Source organism: Camelus dromedarius, chromosome 8 (genome assembly GCF_036321535.1).
Source record: "Camelus dromedarius isolate mCamDro1 chromosome 8, mCamDro1.pat, whole genome shotgun sequence".
Taxonomy (NCBI): Eukaryota; Metazoa; Chordata; class Mammalia; order Artiodactyla; family Camelidae; genus Camelus; species Camelus dromedarius.
Window position 1 is genome coordinate 38740250 of NC_087443.1, and position 20017 is coordinate 38760266.

Sequence of the window (20017 nt, forward strand, 5' to 3'; positions counted from 1 at the left end):
TCAAAAACCAGAAAACTAGAACACAGTATTTGTACTATATATTAAAATACTTCAAACTGATCTCTTTTGTATCTTAAAAATTCACTGTGGGAAATAAACCTACAGCCCTTACTGCAAACCTAACATAAAGAAATACTAGAAGAGGGAAGGGTATAGCTCAAGTGGTAGAGCACATGCTTAGCATACAAAAGGTCCTGGGTTCAATCCCCAGTGCCTCCCCTAAAAATAAATAAGTAAACCTAATTACCTCCCCCAACTAATTCAAAAAAAAAAAAAAAAAAAAAAAAACTAGAGCTGAAACACTAAATACTGACACAGAGTCTACAGTTCAATATAAAGACCATATTGAAATGAAAATAAATATATTAATATAGAAGCACTGCTAGAAAGAGGTCATGAATCAAAATAAGGTGTGATCCATAATAAATTTGATCTTATTACTTAATTTCTCTCAATCTAGGCTTATTTATCTGTAAAACTGGGAAGCACTTTAGTTCTTACTAAATTCCAAGGATGCTCTGAGGATATGTGATTATTAATCTAGGTACTGTAATAAGTCTTTATGCAATCAATTTGGACTATGATGTCATTAGAAAAAGCTTGTATACACTAACAGAATTTTCAAAGGCACTCAAAATCAGCACTGAGAAGTATTTCTCATGTTGAGTCAACTGGATACCACATCAGGTATCTCCTGACATAAAAGAATGTGACAGTCTTCAAAAAATTCAATCTTCTAACGAAAACACTAATTTGAAAAGATACAAGTGCCCCAATGTTCATACCAGCATTATTTACAATTGCCAAAATCTGAAAGCAACCTAAGTGTCCATCAATATATGAATGGATAAATATGTTGTATATATATATATACACAATGCAATACTACTCAATCATAAAAAAGAATGAAATTTTGTCATTTGCAACAACATGGATGGGCTTGGAGAGTTTTATGCTAAGTGAACTAAGTCAGACAAAGACAAATACTGTATGACATCACTTATATAAAAAATCTAAAAAATAAACTAGTGAGCATAACAAAAAAAACAACCTCACAAACAGAGAACAAACTAGTGGTTACCAATTGGGAGAGGGAAGTGCAAGGGACAAAACAGGGGTAGGGGACTCAGAGGTACAAACTACTATGTATTAAATGAGCTACAAGAATACATTGTGGAGCACAGGGGGGAATCAACCCAGTCTTCTAAACTGAGTGACAATATTCAGAGGCATGTCACTGGTACTTAGCAGCACAGTAAAAATGATTCAAGTAAATGTTAATCTCTGTTCTTTTGTTATCATTCAAAAAACATCTAAGCTAGAACTCAGATCTTTGAAATCTCAAATGGTTTAAGAATTCTTGTCCACATAAATTTTATGGCTGGATTATGGAATTATGCTAGCCTCCTTAACAAGATTATTCAAAATTCTACTCTATAAAAAGATAATACTATTGCCAACATTTAATTTTTCCTAAATTGGTGATTCTGCTGCTCCATCTACAACTGTCACTTAGTTCGAGTCCTTTCCTAAGCTACCACACACTAGTGGGGCAGTTGGCTGGAGTTATGCTGCAGCAAGCAGACAAATAAAGTGAAGTTAGCTGGAACTGAACCAATGGTCACTTTGCAAGGACACTTGAACTTTGAAGCACTTTGTAAACTGCTGGTTATTTCTAATAATATTCCTGTTAAGTTTCGGTATTTAGCCATTCAATATATTTCACTGCCAACTACATGTCACCTTAAAAACAAGAAAAGTGCAAGATATTTCCCTGATTTAAAAAAAAAATCATAAATCTAGTCCAATTCTTTTTAAGTATAAACAACTCTTACCAAAGGGGGTTAGGGCTCAACTTAATAAAACTGGGAGGTGCTTCTCATAGCAGCTAACCTGGCACCAGTCATTTGGGAACCACAGCTTTAAGTTCTAGAATCTTAAACTTTTTAAGATCACCAAATCCAAACCTTATTTCACAAGTGAGATTTTAAATTAAGGGTTTTGGTCTGTATCATAATAGCTAATTCTTACACTTTACTATGAACGAGATACTGTTCTAAGCCTTTTACACTTATTTACTCCTTTAATCCTCACAACAAACCACAGTGAGGTCAACTAATTTGCCCAAGGTCACACAACTATTAAGCTACAAAGCCAGAATTCAAATCCAAACAGGTCCAGAATCTATACTCTTAAATCAACCAGGCTCTATTGCTTCTCTACAAGGTGGTTTAAATCCAGGTGTGCCTCTTCCACCACATTAGAAGTCTCAGAGTTCCAACCTGAGAAACTTAATTATTTTCCATACGTCCCTTTTCCCAATCCCACCATCGCAGGTGAATTGCAAACCTGTGGCTCTTAAAAGTTCTTCCTGTCTGAAACCTGAAGTTAAAAAAAAAATTTATCCAAAATAGGTAGCTTCCCTACAAAAGATGCAGTGGCCAGTCAGAAAACAACTCATGTTCCTCCTTGATTTAATACCTGAGATGCCTAAAAACTTAGTAAGAAAATGAGCTAGCAACTTTTTCTGAGAAAGGTAAACATCTACCATATTTTCCTGATGCCTAGTGATGAAGCTAAGAACAAGGACGGCCCTGTCTTTTTTCCCAGGTGTCTCCAACTTACTTGAGAAGGGAGACTCTAAGTTTATGCCTCTAAAGGCAGGTGAGATATGGGTGAAGGGAAACAGGGATGAAAGAGGGTATGCTCCATTTCTCCACAGTGGGGAGGCTAAGACTTCAGCTCTCCGTATTATAAGTTGGAACCAGCACTGCACACCATTTCTGCCTTGGCCAGCTTCAGTACCTCTGCTGCAGAGAGGTGGTTACGTGGCGCTTGGAGACATTTCCTCCGGCCTGGAGAGGTGGCAGCCCCGTCCTGCGGGAGCCCCTCGCCCAGGGCCCTGGGGCGTCCGGAGGCGATGGGACCTTCCCGGGGACCCCCGCAAAGGGCCGTCTGCCATAGTGTGGCCAGAGCCGCCGTAGCGCCACGCCTGCCTGCGCTCCCCAGCCTTTAAGACCACCCGCGCCAAACCCGCCTCCCAGCCTCCAGGGTTAGCGGCGTGCGGGGATGGGACGAGACTCTTTAGGCAAAGGCGCCCCAGGGTGGACGCAACCCTCTGTGGGCCACTCACCAAGTTGAGGGGTCCTTCCATTACTTCCATAGACCCCGGGGTAAGCGGCGGCCTGAGGAAGAGGTGCGACGGAGCCCGGGGACATGGAGGAGAACAGAAGAAAAGCGCGACGGAGCGGCGGCCACTGCTACCTCTCTCCGCGCCCAAGAGGCAGCGGCTAGCGCAAACAGAGCAACAACCACACCACTTCCTCCTCCGGCGCCGTGGGCCCGCCCCCCACGCCGCCGCCACGCACGCGTCACGACGTCACACGCCGCCAGCTCAAGGCGGGAGTGAGGACAGGGAGGTGGGGCTCAGGGAAGGCGGGGCAAGGACGGACGTACACTTCCTCGTGGGCCGGCTTTCCTCTCGCGAGAGGCTTATCTTAAAGAGTTCCCTGGCGTCGCATTAGGTGGTGCAACTTTGTAATTTAAATAAAAGTGGCTGAGTTCCGCTGGTGTCTCCCACTTCCTTCCACCCTAACTTTTCCCAAATTCCCTCTGCTTTTTCCACACTCTTTCTCTCACGTTTTCACCTTATTCTTGCACCTGATTTTTTTTTTTTTCAAAAATGAGATTTGAGCTATGCCAAACAATGGACTGGACTAGAACCCGCTGGAGGGAGACAAACATGAATGATTCAGGGCTCTACCCTCAAGTTGCTAACAAACTAATGAAGAAAATAATATGGGCCGAAATTAACCATATTTAATATTTGGTTCATTTAAGAATGAGATGCTAGACCACTGTAAGGATTTTTTAAGAAACTGATTTACGCTGCAAAGGGAACAGACAGCTACGAAAGAGGCACCATGAGTTCTGCAACTTAAATTTTTTCAAGTCTTGTGAAGTTGGAAAAGGACCCCAAGCTTCAGGTGAGACCCCAGCCCTGGCTTATACCTTGATTGCAGCCTTGTGAGAAGCTGAACAGAGGACGCTTCAAAGCCTTGCCCCAATTCCTGACGAATGGAAGTTGTGAGATAATAAAATGTGTGTTGCTATAAGCCATTAAGTTTGTGGTTGTTTATTACGTGGCAAAGAAAACTATTAAGACCCCTTCATCAGGGTAAAATCCAGATGCGTTACTTTCTTGATAAACTATAACCATGTTGTCTGAAATAAAATGCACAACCTAAAAGTTGAGACTTACGTTTTATTCGGCGGACTTTCTGATGACTCAGCCCAGGGCAACATCTCAGATTACTCTAAGAGGCCGTTCCAAAGTGGCAAGGTAGAAGCCAGTATATTATGAGTTTTGGGAACAAAGACCAGGTAGTTGGTACATCAAAAAATGACTATTAATTAAAGAAAACTAGCTATCTCAAGTTAAGGAATTTAGCCCTTGTATGTATGGGAAGGTGTGAAGACCCAGGTTCACTGAAATCATTCCTTTGATATGCACCTAGCTATCTAGGGCCAGTATCCTGTTCTTTCCCATCCTGAATTCCCTCAGGGCACATGGTTGAGGGTGGCAGCAGAGGCCAGGCTATATGCTTGTCTGCATCGTTAAGTTCCCTCTGCTCACTGATGAGAATAGCAGTAGTACCTGATGAATTGATGGCCAAGGCATTTTGTTTACTGATATGGCTGGCAATATTCATTCACAACCATGAGCAGTGACTCCATGTCACCGCACTACACCCACAGTGGCTGGTTGTATAGTGGGCAAATTTGATACCACTAAAGGGAACTTCAGAAACAGCTGACAAGGAAGGGGAGTATGTTTTTGAGAGCAACTTCATCCATATCAACAAAAGATGAGACATCATAGACATACACAACCATGTCAAATGGTGACAAGGAGACTGAACCTGCCAGCCCTATTCTCTGCCACTTGCTGTCATGCTGTTGGCCTGACCAGCCACAGGCTATGAAGAGCATGCTGTTCATGGCCAGGTCATCAAAGGAAGAGGTCGCAGGCCTACCAAAGCCTTTGGAGTCATCCAGTGTGCTTCCCTTGAAGTTTGAGGAGCAGTAGCCTGCCACTATTTTTTCTTACTTGCAGGTTTGTATTCCTTCAGACACATGGAAGACTCCTTTGCTTATTAGGAAAAGCCCATTTATCTCCTGAGACAATCAGTGGAGGGTTACAGAAATCACTAGGCCATCCCAGCTGGGGACACAGTGGACATGCCCATTATTGAATCAGAGATGAGAAAACCCAAGCAGTAAGTCTCTGCTGCAACTCAGCAAGACGGGGCCAGGGGGCTGTGGGAGAACAATCAAAAGCTGCAAAGATTTTAGACTCTCTGTGGCTTACCTGGGAAATAAATTCCATGTAACAGAATCCAATCCTAAATGAACCCCCGCTGAAGGACTTGCCCCACTGGAGAGTTTCATGTGATTCTCCAGAGTATACCCCAAGGCCCAATTTCAGACATTCTTTAGGTATTATTGCCTCTAATCTCATACTGATCTACGATAATAGTCCAATTTCTTCTTGTACCCTTACTACCACAATCAAAGCACTATGATCTCCTGTGATCCTTTTTTTTTTTTTAGAGAGTTTTTTGTTTGAACTGTAATCTGTCTTCCTATGGCTGCCATGCCCTGCATTTGTATAAATCACTATAATGGGGGTGTATGAACTATATGTACAATCTCTTCCTCACTATCTGCATGTAAAAATTCCCTTGACTCAGCAACCCCTATAGAAATACTAGCACAAGAAAGAAAATAAAGGTATGTGAGGATGTTCACTGGGGTTATTCTAATAGTGCTCTTCCTAGTTCCAGAACAGTTCAAACAAAACTAGAAATATCCTTTGATAGAGGTGCTGTAGAAGGGATTCCCACATCAAGTGAGAGCTTGGATTGATGACCTCAAAAATTGGCCTGGATTTAAGTGTTCAATGTACTCAGTTACAGGAAGAGGTGGGAGCAGACCCTTCCAGTCCCCTGTTCTGTCTTCTCTGCTCTATTGCTTCTCTCCCCCTAGCACAGGAGCTCCATGGAGAAGGGGATTAGGATAAGGTCTGCACCAGGAACCGTAACATGGTCTTTGAGGTGTTCGGGGCCCCTCTCTTAACTATGCTGTGGGAAAGGGAGTCCAGTGTGCGTCCCATGCCTTCTGTGTTTACGGACCACCCAGTGAATCCACCCCAAGCACAGTCTTCTATAGTGCCCAAAGCTACAGGGCCTGCAAAAGGGACAATAACAGGAGTAGCAGCAGGAGCAGCTACGTCAGTGCTGGGCGCATGGCAGCAGCCAAGTGTGTGGGCCCAAGACAGATCAACACAGCAATGTCAGTAGTGGCCAGCAAATGCCCAGGAGGATGAAGAGCCAGCACAGTCATGGCAGAACCACCAGCATGTCCTCAGTGAGTGTTAAAGTGGTTGTGGTATGCGCTTCACTTACATCCTTGGGGGTAACTTCCAGGCGTGATGGGGGGCTATGCATGAAGGGTCACAACAGTGTGGGGTATGGGGAATTGTTCTGTGTCTTGGCAGGGTGGCAGGTATGTGGGTGCTTACTGTTGTAACTTCCCCTATTTTACCATCTCTGAGATCAGGTGATCTTACAATCACGGTCAGCAAGGTTGCAGTTATGATGAAGTTGTATTGCCTTAGAAAACCTTTAGTCAATTTCTTTCACTTATGTTTACCTTTTCACGTATGCACAAGAGTGATAAACAGCAAAACTATGTCTAAGTCTGAAGAACCAATCTCTTTAACTAAATATAAAATAAAAATTCAAGTGACAAAAACAATGGCTTAACTTCAGAGAAAACCAGTTTGCTGACATGGTTAGCATGTCAGGGGAAGTACTAACCAGGAATAGACTCATCTTCCTACTTCATCATTCCTTGGTATGAAAGGAACCTCCAAATTCATCTCCATTTCCAACTTAACCATGAACAAAGGGGGAAAACTGCCTTTAACTTTAAATGGAAACTACAGTTTTAGTTGTTTGTCTTTAAGACTGAGCATGGTGTGGAACAGAAGGTAAGCAGCATCCTACCTCAAGTTGATTCAATTGCTTTTTGTAGATTTAAATTTCTTCTTTTTCTGGAACTTTCTGATCCCCCATTTCCCATCAGCAATGGTTTAACTTTGTATAACACTTTGCAGCATTCCAGGCACTTACATGTACAGGCAGGCACTCATTCAATTCCAACAGGTTCAAATTAGTGGCTTGCCCAATGTCATAAAATTAGTAAATAGCCAAGCTAGGTCTTGAATCTAGGTCTATCTGGCTGTAAGCCCAGTACTCTTTCCACTACAAGCAGCTAAATATCTATTGGAGTGGCATCTAAGGTTGGTAATAGCAGAAATAAACTGTTAGGGTAACCCACTGTAATTACATAGGTTATTTTGGGTTTTCCTAAGTCCACAGTCCTGAGTACCAAGAGATCCAAGCTAAAAAAGGAGTTGCTATTGTTGGTAGCTCTATTCTCCTCTGGGGTAATGGCCAAGAGCTATTCACAAACCATACTGGGCAGGAACAGGCCATGTGAGGAAGGGGGGTGTGTAGCCACGAGGTCGCAGTCTCTAATTCCTTGGACTCTGAGCCAAGCTGTCCAGTTGCTTCAGCATGAGCTAGGATGAAGAGAGCCAAGTTAGGCAGGAGTCACACATTCTATTCAATGAAGTTCAACAGAGGGGAGGCCAAGGAAAGTAGAATTTCAGGGCAGGGTTCTTATCCAGTAAGCTGACACCTGGCAAAAATCGGTCAAATAAAGACAGAAAAGCAATGATTCAACCAACTTTTTTCTCAAAAGAGGGAGCAGAAGTGAGCTCTCCAGAATGCCAAATGTCCTAAAACTATATATCTGCTGCTACATCAGCAGGGCTGCCTTGATTCCATCTATAGAAAATAATAATTCAACTGTTGATCTGTGCTGGACAGACTTGAGGGAAATAATTTGAACCTATATTTTCTTTTCAGACATGTCAGAACACTCAGGCATCGCTAATCAAATCCCTTCAGCTATTATATTCACCATCTCCAATTACACAGACCTTAAACTTACAGCTCTACCTCTTGCTCCGACCCTTTGATGCAAAATGTTGGTCCACTTGGGCTTTATTTCAAACAGAGTAGTCACATATTGGGAGAGGATCAAAGGAATCATGAGATAGAAGTGGAGTTTGATTACTTTTAAACAAATGTAGGTAAGAGGAAGCTTAGGAACAATGGTAGGGAAGAAATGATTGAAGTCATAGGACAGAAGTTCAATGACTGTTATTCCTTAAGTTTTCTAGGAGAGATTTGCCTCCAGCTTCCTTTTAAAATATATTTTCCACCATTGCCAAGATTCTCAAGTCCATTGTTAATCTACTCAGTCCCTCTGTATTCCATACTCCCTGCTGCCATTCCACCTAAGCACCACAAACAAGCACAGGAGACCTCTGATTGACAATCCGAGGAAACCATGTGGGAAGCAAGGGTGTAACAGAGCAGGACTCTGTGGAGTCCTCCCTGGTACAAATCCTCTCTGTCTCCCATTTCTTGTTTGTAGGAAATAGGCTTCATTCAGCCTCTTTTACCTTCCCTGAGTTCCAAAGGGCAGATTCAAACAGTAGCTGATCAGCGATGGGAGGGGATGTAGAGACAGGGAGGAACAGTCAAGAAACAATAGTGCAGCCTTGGGGCAGGGTCCTGGTTCCTCCACAAGGAAAATACATAACAATATCTTTTAGTTCTTCTGTAGGAACTAAGGCCTCGACCCCAGTGGAGGATGGCAACTTCAGGCTGAGTACAAGATTCCTGGAGCATCGCCCTATTACATGCACCACCACCTGCGGGTACAGCCCAACAAGGGCAGTCCAGGCCTGGCATGGCAGACTCAAGGTTGCCATCAAGTTACCTCTCTACCTCTTCCTTTGCTTTTATCATTAGCATACTTGGAGGGAGTAGTACATCCGTAAGGACAATTATCATTAACAACTTACACCTCTTCCCTTTCCTTACGGACCCCAGTGCATAGATTTGAATTAATTATAGTCCTTGGTTCATGTCCAAGTACCATCAGTAGTCCATGAATGGCAGTCTTTATGTATTTGTAACTAATTTATTTACAATATAATGAATGCCCATGAATCTACCACTAGTGCAGAACAAAGCTAATATAAACATTCTTGCATGTGTGTTTCAGAGCACATATGCATTCATTTCTGCTGAGCATATTCTAGAACTAGAATTGCTGGGTCATGTGTTATGCAAATCTTCAGCTTTAGTAGATACTGTCAGTATTCCAAAATGCTTAAGCTAATTTATACTACCACCAGCAGTGAATGAAAATGCCACTTGCTATAAATTGTTGTCAATACTTAGAGTTTTTTGTCTTTCAATTTTTTTCTTTTTAATTTTAACCATTCTATTGATACGTAGTTTGTCTTACTCTATAACTCCTTAAAAGTTGCCTTGTGCTCCCATTACTTTGTACTAGTAAAGGATATGCTTCTGAAGATGTCTCTCTTAACTTCCTTTTTTTTTTTTTTTTTAATATGGAACACTTCACAAATTTGCATGTCATCCTTGCACAGGGGTCATGCTAATCTTCTTTGTATCATTCCAGTTTCAGTATATGTGCTGCCGAAGCAAGCACTGTCTTAACTTCCTGATCATCAAATCTAGTGGCTTTTCTTTAATCTTTGCCCTTCATCTCTCAGTAACATCTGACACCACTGACCACCACTTTCCTCTTGAAACTCTATTTCTTTGACTTCCATGCTATTGCATTATCCTAGAAGGTACATCTTTATCCACAATTCCAAAGTCCAGTGTACCCTGAAAACAGGAAGTTTTTATATTACCTATTTGGTGGCAAAACCTATCCTGAACTATCAGGACACTATTCATAGTCCTTTATCTCACTTAGTGTTATATTCACAAAATTCACTGAAGATTTATTAATGTGTATATTTACTGTAAGATACTGGCCCAGTCTTTTTTTTTTTTTTTTGGTAATACAAAGTATAAGCACCTATTAGCTTTCTAAAGTCCAGAAAATTCCAAATCCTGAAATATATCTAACTCCTAGAGTTTTGGGTAAAATTTTGTGGGCTATAGTAGAAAAAGCATAGCCCTTGGAGTCAGATAAACCTGGGTGTAAATCCCAATTTACCCAACATCTTGAAATTTCAGGGATTTTTTTTTTTCAATCTCATCTGTAAAACAGGGATTGAAATAGCTAGATGATAAGGCTGTAAACATCTTTACTTGTATTGAGACAAGAGGAGAGAGGGCAGGGCACATACATTCAAGGAATGACAGCAATTTAACACCAAAATGGTGGAAGAGGATTGAGGATTAAGTTGGTGGGAGGTTTGACTTCTAGTGGACCTTGAGCTTCATTATATGCTCATTGTAACAGCGTGATAAATGACATGCCTGCAGGCGCCATGACAGTTCCAAGGCTAACCACAAAAGGCCAAAGAATGGGTAGTGGCCAGATTCCTGGGAATCCCAGCCAGGGTAGTTGGAATGGCCCCACCTGTAGGCATGTAAAGCTACTGAGCCCATAAAAACTGGTAACACCATGCCTAGCCAGTGTGTACCTACTTTACTTTAACCTGAGCACCCAATTCCCACACTTCTTTCCTTGCCTTTCTCTTGCCTTACACTCTATGCACTATCTCTCTAAATAAATCTACCTTTACTCAACTGTGGCTTGCACTTGAATTCCTTCCTGTGTGAAGCCAAGGATCCACACTTGGTGGGGCACGTCCCAGGAGCTCAACTGAGACCTGGGACATTGACCTCCTCATGCCCCACATCTGCTTTTCCTGCATCAGTATGACTCACACATCTAAAACACAATGCATTGAAAATTGAGCTCATCATCTTCCCATCCCCCACCATCTGCTTCTTTGTTTCCTATCTCGGAGTGTGGCACCAACTTCCCATCCATTTGCTCAACTCAGGAACCTAAGCCGCAGCCACAGCTTATTCCTCGTTTCCCAGTCCTTTAGTCAATTCTGTGTCCTGAGAATTTCTCCATTCTGTACACTCTCCATTCCCACTACCATCTTGCCTATTTGATTGCAACAGCCCCCAACTTGTCTTCCTACCTCCAGTGTTGCCACTTTTCAGTTCACTCTCCATACTATGGCCAAAGTAATGTGATTTTGATTATGTCACTCTTTTGCTTACAGCATTCCATTGGCTTTGTGAACAAAAAATACTGTAAACCATATCAGTAAACAAAGAATGCTGAAACCATCAAGTCATGGGCGGCTACCGCCACCCCCCAGTAAAGACAAGCCTGCAGCCCAGCCTCTGCAGCCACTCACAATGGTGCACTCTGAAGGAACTCAGAATAAGAAAGGACAAGATACTGGCCCTAGATAGCTAGGTGCTTGTCAAAGGAATGAATTCAATGAGCCCAAATGTTTGCTTCCTCCCAGACACAGAAAAGCACTAAATTCTTCAACTTGAGATGCCTGCTTTTCTTTAGATAACAAGTAATCTTTTATTGTTCCAACTACCTAGTCTTTGATGTAAAGCTCCTATATATCCTAGCTCCTCCTCTTCCTCTTGGGAGCAGTCCTTCAGAGTGATCTGAGAGGCTGTCATCTGGCTCGAGTCCTCCTGCCAAACAAAACATAACTCTTAACTTTTAGGCTGCTCATTTATTTCAGTCAACAGCTTCCTATTGCCCTAAGATAAAGACCTAATTCTATCATGATTCCAAGGCCTTCCAAGGTTATCTACTTACCCTCTAGACCCATCTGGAAACTGCATAATTCGCCACATTCTCCCTTATACCCTGGTTTTGATGCAAGAAAACAGATGTGGGGCGTGAGAAGGGCCATGTCCCAGGTTTCAGTTGAGCCCCTGGGATATGCCCCGCCAAGTCTGGGTCCTAGGCTTCAGGCAGGAAAGAATTCAAGCGCAAGCCATCGTTGAGTAAAGGTAGATTTATTCAGAGAGATACATTGAAAGGCAAGAGAAAGGCCATGAGGTATGGGGGTTGGGTGCTCAGGTTAAACGCAGGTACACATTCCATAGACAGAATGTGGGCCATCTCCAAAGAGGGTGAGAGAGGCAGCCATGAGGCACTGTGTTGCTAGTTTTTATGGGCTTGGTGGCTTCATATACTAGTAAGTGGAAGGACCAGTCTAAGTAGCCTGGGGAAGGGGCTGGGATTCTCAGGAAGTTGGCCATTTCCCACTCTTTGACCTTTTGTGGTTAGCCTTGGGACTGGCATGGTGCCTGTGGGCATGTTATTTACCATGTTAATATATTACAATGAGCGTATAATAAAGCTCAAGATCTACTAGAGGTTAAATCTCTCATCATCCTGAGCCTCAAGGCCTACTGGGGGTTGAATCTGTGAACGAAAATACTGCAATGTGAGTGAAAATACTGCAACCATATTGGTAAACAAAGAATGCTGAAACCAAGTCATCAGCGGCTGCTGCCACCCCCCAGTGGGGTCGGGCCTGCAGCCCAGCCTCTGCAGCCACTCACAATGGTGCACTCTGAGGGGACTCAGAATAAGAAAGGACAGGATACTGGCCCTAGATAGCTAGGTGCTTGTCAAAGGAATGAATTCAATGAGCCCAAATGTTTGCTTCCTCCCAGACACAGAAAAGCACTAAATTCTTCAACTTGAGATGCCTGCTTTTCTTTAGATAACAAGTAATCTTTTACTGTTCCAACTACCTAGTCTTTGTTGTAAAGCTCCTATATATCTAGCTCCTCCCCTACCTCTTTGGAGCAGTCCCTCAGAGTGATCTGAGAGGCTGTCATCCTGGCTCGAGTCCTCCTGCCAAACAAAACATAACTCTTAACTTCTAGGCTGAGCATTTACTTCCGTTGACAGACCCTTCACCATTTTGATGTTAACTGCTGCAGCATTCTCTGGATGGCTGTGCCTCGCCCACTTTCATCCTGCCTCGGTTTGGACTATGGTTTGCCTGCATTCTGAGGCACACATCTACCGAACTCTTTACTGGCTATTTCTATGCAAGCTTCAGATCTTACTTTGAATGAGACTGCTTTCTGAAAAGCTAATCTGTTTTGGTCAGAATTGTGTTCTTCCAAAATTCATATATTGGAGCCCTAACCCTCAATGTGACTACTTGGAGATAAAGTAATTAAGGTAAAATGAAGTCATTAATTGGGAAGTAATATTAAGGTAAAATGAAGTCATATGGGTAAACCCTGTGTGAAGGAAAAGCTGGGCTGGGCTGACAAGACAACTCACAAATCTAAGTATCGGAATACTGATCTGAGTTCTGCTGGACTAACTCGTAAATCTAAGTTAATTAGTGTTGGTTTGCTGTTCATGTTTTTTTGTTTGTTTTGTTAGCCAGCTGGATTTTCAAAGAGATATATCTGACTTTGGAATGTTGGTTTGCTGCCTCCCTGCCTCCACTTTTGTGATAATGATGCTGCTAAAGCTGTTCCATACCTATTGGCCAAATACCCCAAGCTTGTACTTTACCCTATAAAACCTCATGCGCACGTCTTGGAGGTGCTCAGAGCTTCGGAGCAGAAGCCCCTCTGAGCCCACTGGCGTAATACATGTGAGTACTCCAACCCTCCGAGTGGTGCTTGTTTCTTGGCTGGCCTGTTGTTTCTGTAACATTTCTGGAGGCCCCAGCGAGATACAACCACGCCAGCCCCTTGAGCCACTGGACTGGTAGCTCCAGCCGACCAGGGGACGGGACTCCGGCAGCGAACGAGGTGGCGCCGCCCAACGGTATTCCGGGTTCTCCTTTGTGACAGCAACTCGGCCCCACAGGTGGCTGGGCTACAACCAGAGCCAGACTCCATGGAGGGACGGACAGACTCACCAGGTGGCCGTCTGGACAAGGTAGGATCCCCCGGGAGGAATCAGGTCCTGTCCCAGTGGACAGAAGAGGAGGCTGATCCCCACCTACAGGAAACAGGATATTGGTACTGGTGGGAGTATTGTTGTTAACGTGTGTGTGTGTGTGTGTGTGTGTGTGTGTGTGTGTGTGTGTGTGTGTGTGTGTGTGTGTGAGTGTGTGTGTGTGTATGTGAGTGAATGAGCGGCCCGTGAAGCATGCGATCAGGCCCGAGTTTGTAGCTTCACGGCATTCTGCTACGGAGTTCGAGTGAGTCCCAACCTGTGGTTCCATGGTGACCTCATACGGCTCAGGGTGGTATCGGTCCCTCAGGGTCCCAATCGGAGTCAGCGGCTTATACTGACCCGCCAAAGCTAAGAGGCACCTTCGTCCCTGCCAGGGGAGCGGCCAGGTGGACGCAACGAAAACCCTCCTTTGTCTTGTCTGCGACACGGGCAAAGAGTGGCTACACTGGGAGGGAAAAGGACATAGACAGCCAATGAGTCAACGCCCCTGTGCCCTCGGAGGCTAGGATGCTATTTCTTTGAGAAAGTCTCCTACCTGATTCTGTCACAGAACACCCAAGACTTATTGTTCCCCTACTGAACTGACCCAAGTAGTGCCCCTTTTGCCTAGCCCCAGACCCCCAGGACTCAAGTTTAGAAGACGAATTCCTTCAGGACCGGGCTCACCCGGCCTTGGAGGTCACTTTTCTAGTCCATTTGTTTTACCATCCGCTGTCAGTCCCACGCTCTTGATACGTTAGTTCAGGATATAGAGAGGATTTAATGAAGAAAGTCCCTGGAACTGCTTGAGGCCTTGAGCTCCAGAGACATCAGCTGTGACTGGAACCCAGACTCCCTGACCAAATTAGCCTTCAGACAACTCAGACCCAGCAAGAGAGCAGTCTCTCTGGGAACTCCGGTGTTTTGAAGAGTGAAGAAGGAAAAGATATAAAGGCTACCTTCCCAAACATCTAAAGCAACAGATCTATTATCCTTAAACATCTAAAAAGAATGGGAGGCTCTAAGTCAAAACCCACCACTCTAGACTGCATGATTAAGAATTTCAAAGAGGGGTTCTCAGAAAACTATGGAGTTCGAATGACCCCTGGCAGGCTTCGCAATTTGTGTGAGCTTGAATGGCCGGCCTTTGGAGTCGGGTGGAGGAACTCTGGACCTAGCAACAGTGTGAGCAGTCTAGCAAATAATCACTGGAACCCCAGGCCACCCAGATCAATTCCCTTACATTGACTCCTGGCTGAATGTCACCCAGACTCAACTCCCATGGATTCGGTTCTGCTCAAATGGACCTGGACAATGCAAGATATTAGCAGCTCATCCAGTCCAGGCCAAAAAGACAGACAGAAAAAAGCCTATTTTCCAGGGAGACGCAGAAGACGAGATGTGCCTACCCCCTCCATATGCCCCCGGGGCACAGACACCTCCAGTCCCACTGGAGACACCACCACCCTCTGTGTCACCACCTCCCCAACCTGAGGACCCAGAGGCAGAGCCCAGCCCCCAGCCTGAGCCAGTAGGAAGGAGACTCTGGTCAGCACAAGCCGGGAAGCCAGCACCACTGGCCCTCCAAATGTCGCTGTGGGAGACACAAGGGCTGCAGCAAGTTGGGGAAGACAGGACTGTTCAGCCCGAGTACCCCGTACTCTACTACCAACCCTTTAGCACCACAGATCTTCTCAATTGGCGCCATCATACTCATTCCTACTCTGAAAAGCCGCAGGCTATGACTGACCTCGTAGAGCCTATCTTCCATTCTCACAGGCCCACCTGGGAAGATGTCCACCAGCTGCTTCTGACTCTTTTCAATATGGAGGAGAGGAGACGCATTCTCACTAAAGCACAAAAATGGCTGCAGGGCAGAGCCCCTGGGGACACAATGGATGTTGAGGTGTGGGCCATGACACATGCCCCTGACACCAGACCAGATTGGGACTTTAACACCCAAAAAGGAAGAGATGCACTGCGTGATGTACCGGGAGGCCATCCTACAAGGGCTAAGAGCGGGAGCCAAGAAGCCAACTAACATGTCTAAAACGACCACGGTGACCCAGAGGCCAGACGAAACCCCCACTGACTTCTATGAGAGACTATGTGAAGCATTCCCAGTCTACACTCCTTTTGATCCTGAGGCCCAAGAAAACCAGCGGATGATCCACGCTGCCTTCGTAGCCCAATCATACCCAGATATACACCAGAAACTCCAAAGACTGGATGGACTCGCAGGGATGAATGCTACACAGCTGCTGGAAGTAGCAAACAAAGTTTTGTAAACCGAGAACAGGAAGCCCAATGGGAGGCAGACCAGCGAATGAAGCAGAAAGCCACACTCCTTGCAGCAACCCTGGGGAAAACAAGCTTCAGCCAGAATCCTGCACCACCCCAGAAGAGGGGACCCCAACCATGGATGACCCTGGGCCTAGACCAGTGCGCATACTGCTGGGAGACAGGACACTGGAAGAACGAGTGCCCAAACAGAAAGGATGGAAAGAGGGCACCCCTCAAAAGGCCTACTTATCAGCTGAAGCCACCAGCCAGTAATCACACCAGACTGGCTGGGGTCGACTCAGAATAGGAGAGACGGGGCTCCCTGCCCTTGAGCCCCTGGGAGCCCAAGGTCAAGATGTTTATAGGGGGCCAACTAATGACTTTTATGGTAGACACAGGAGCAGAGTATTCTGTGGTGACCCAACCTGTAGCCCCCTTGACCAAGAAAAAGGCGACTATTATAGGGGCTACTGGGGACTCAACTGCCCGCCATTTCTGCCAACCACGATCCTGTCAAGTAGGGGGCCATCTAGTGACACATAAATTTTTATATTTGCCTGAATGCCCGATACCATTGTTCGGAAGAGACCTTCTATCTAAGTTGGGGGCACAAATTACCTTCATCCCTGGGAAACAGGCACATCTGACCCTACAGGGAGAGTCTATGATTCTAGCCATCTCAGTTCCCCAAAAAGAAGAGTGGCATCTGTATGAGAGCAGAGAACTCCAGGAAAATCCTAGCAAACGCCTGGAAGAGTTTCCGTTAGTCTGGGCTGAAAATGGTCCACCAGGCTTGGCACATAATCAGGCACCACTGGAGACTGACCTCAAACCTGAAGCCAGCCCGGTCAGACAGAAGCAATATCCCACGCCTCGAGAGGCCCACCTAGGAATCCAGAAGCATATACAGCGCCTCCGACAAGAGGAAATCCTAACTGAGTGCAGATCTCCTTGGAACACACTGTTGCTCCCGGTGAAGAAAGCAGAAGGAACAGACCATAGGCCAGTGCAGAACTTACGAAAAGTGAATGAAGTAGTCACTACAATACATCCAGCAGTGCCAAATCCATACACTCTTCTAGGCCTCGTTCTGGAAGCTCCCAAATGGTTTACATGCCTAGACCTTAAAGACGCTTTCTTCGGTCTTCGACTCTCACCTGTGAGCCAGCCCATATTCGCATTTGAATGGGAGGATCCCCAGACAGGAGGAAAAACTCAACCGACATGGACACGTCTCCCCCAAGGCTTTAAAAAACTTGCCCATCTTGTTCAGAGAGGCACTAGCCACAGACCTTGTAAAATTCCCTGGGGAACATTGAACTGTACTCTGCTCCAGTATGTGGATGACTTGCTGTTAACCAGCCCCAGTGAAGAGGACTGTTGGAGAGGAACTCGAGCCCTCCTAGCGTTACTCCAAACAACTGGGTACAAGGTCTCGTGGAAAAAGACCCAGATCTGCAAAAAGACAGTCAAATACCTGGGATTTATTATCTCAGAGGGACACCAAGCCCTAGGACCAGAACGAAAACAAGTTATTTGCGCCATACCCAGACCGGAAACAAAAAGAAAACTGCGAGAGTTCCTGGGCGCAGCTGGGTTTTGCCGGACCTGGATCCCCAGGTTTTCAAGAATAGCCAAGCCCCTCTACAAAGCAACTGCTGGATCAGGAAAGGAAACCCTCAAATGGGAAACTGAACAAGAAAATGCCTTTAGGCAATTAAAGGAACTACTAACCCAAGCCCCAGCACTAGGCTTACCAGATGTAACATGAAAGTTTAACCTGTTTGTACATGAAAGAGACCAAACCACTCTTGGAGTCCTGACTCAGAATGTGGGGCCACGGCAGTGCCCTGTAGCCTATTTATCTAAAAGACTGGGCCCTGTAGCATCAGGATGGCCACCCTATTTACGGGCCCTTGCTGCCACAGCCCTCCTGGTCAACAAGGCAGACAAACTCACACTGGGACAGACTTTAAATGTAAAAGTGCCCCATTCTGTGGTGGCCCTGATGAACGGCCCAGGTTACAAATGGATAACTAACACAAGGATGACCCACTACCAGGGGCTTCTATGTGAAAATCCAAGAGTCCGTCTAGAGACTGTGCGAACCTTAAACCCAGCCACATATTTGCCTGAGGGGGAAGGGCAGCCTGACCACGACTGCGAAAAAATCATCGAAGAGGTGTATGCAAGCAGGCCTGATCTAACCGACAAGCCCCTGCAAAACCCAGACCTGGAACTTTTCACAGACGGCAGCAGTTACATGCAGGATGGACAACGGCGAGCAGGTTATGCTGTAACAACAACCCGAGAGATAATAAAGGCAGAGTCCCTTTCCCCAGGATGGTCTGCTCAGCGAGCAGAGATCTGGGCACTGGTCCAGGCACTGAGGGAAGGGAAAGGAAAACAAGTCAATATATACACTGATTCCAAATATGCATTTGCAACCTTGCATGTACATGGAGCCATCTATAAGGAGAGAGGGCTTTTGACTGCTGGGGAAAGGAAATCAAAAACAAAGAAATTTTACAGTTACTGGAGGCAGTATGGGATCCAAAGGAAGTGGCCGTTATTCACTGTAAGGGACACCAAAAAGGAAATGACCCTGTGAACCAGGGGAACAGGCTGGCTGATCAAACGGCAAGAGAAGCAGCCGCCTGGGAACACTCAGTAATTAAAGTTATGGCAGCCCCAGAGCTACCCACTGCCCCAGAATATAGCCACAATGAAAACAAGTGGGCACAGGCCGAACAAGGAAAGAAAGGAAACGACGGATAGTGGATCATGACGGATGGGAAGGTTTTCATCCCAGAACAACTAGCTTATCGTATAGTCCAACAACAACACGAAGCCACACATATGGGGAAAACGGCTTTGGAGGCCCTCTTAAAGTGATATTTCCTAATTTCTCGTCTCCCTACTCTGTGTGCATCAGTCTCCCAACGCTGCTTGCTCTGTGCATAAAACAATCCAAAACAAGGGCTCACTGGGCCAATGGGAATACCACGATGCAGACTGCTCCCTTCAAAGATTTAGAAGTGGACTTTACTGAAGTTGGGCCCAGTAAGGGATATAAGTACCTGCTGGTTTTTGTCTGCACCTTCACAGGGTGGGTAGAGGCCTATCCCACCAGGACAGAGAAACCAAGGGAATTGACAAAGGCTCTCCCCAGGGATGTTATCCCTAGATTTGAAATGCCTACCTCCATTGGGTCTGACAATGGACCCGCCTTTGTGGCAGAAATTGTACAGCAAGTGGCAAAAGCACTGAGCATCCACTGGAATCTGCACACAGCATACTGGCCTCAAAGCTCAGGGAAGGTAGAACGAATGAACAGAACTCTAAAACAAATGATAGCTAAAATCAGCCAAGAAACCCAGCTCCCCTGGGTGGACATTTTACCCCTGGCTCTGTTGAGAATAAGACGCACCCCAAGATCTAATATTGGGTACTCTCCCTTTGAAATCCTCTATGGGTGACCGGCACCTTTAGTCAGGATGGGAAATCCCACCCCAGAAATAGGAAATTTAGGGCTCCACCAACAACTGTTGGGTCTAGGACAAGTACTACGAGAAGTTTGGGGTTCGGTAATAGAGAGAACCCCTATTTCATTAGGGGTCCAAGTGCATCTCCATAAACCAGGTGACCAAGTATGGGTAAAGGATTGGAAAAAGGAACCTCTCAAACCAACATGGAAGGGACCATATTTAGTGCCATTAACTACCTCTACAGCCGTTAAAGTTGCAGGAGTCATCCCTTGGATCCACCACTCCAGGGTTAAGAGAGCGACTTCACCTCACACAGAGGGTCCCTAGAAAATTGAGTGTGTCCCGGGAGACCTGCTTAAGATCAAGAT

The 20017-nt window shown here is 45.3% G+C and overlaps 1 protein-coding gene and 1 non-coding gene across 2 annotated transcripts in view; both read right to left on the reverse strand.

The window, feature by feature from the left end:
* The window catches only part of NRBF2 (nuclear receptor binding factor 2), a 29133-nt gene extending 25794 nt beyond the window's left edge, over positions 1–3339 (reverse strand). Inside the window, exon 1 of the mRNA XM_064488135.1 lies at positions 3134–3339. Coding sequence (XP_064344205.1) covers positions 3134–3163 — 30 coding nt within the window. The 5' untranslated portion in view covers positions 3164–3339. The remainder of the gene's footprint in view (positions 1–3133) is intronic.
* A 6214-nt stretch (positions 3340–9553) lies between these two features.
* On the reverse strand, positions 9554–9660 carry LOC116156184 (U6 spliceosomal RNA). The gene has a single exon (XR_004140026.2). It is a non-coding gene; the product is annotated as a U6 spliceosomal RNA (small nuclear RNA).
* Positions 9661–20017: the final 10357 nt, after the last annotated feature.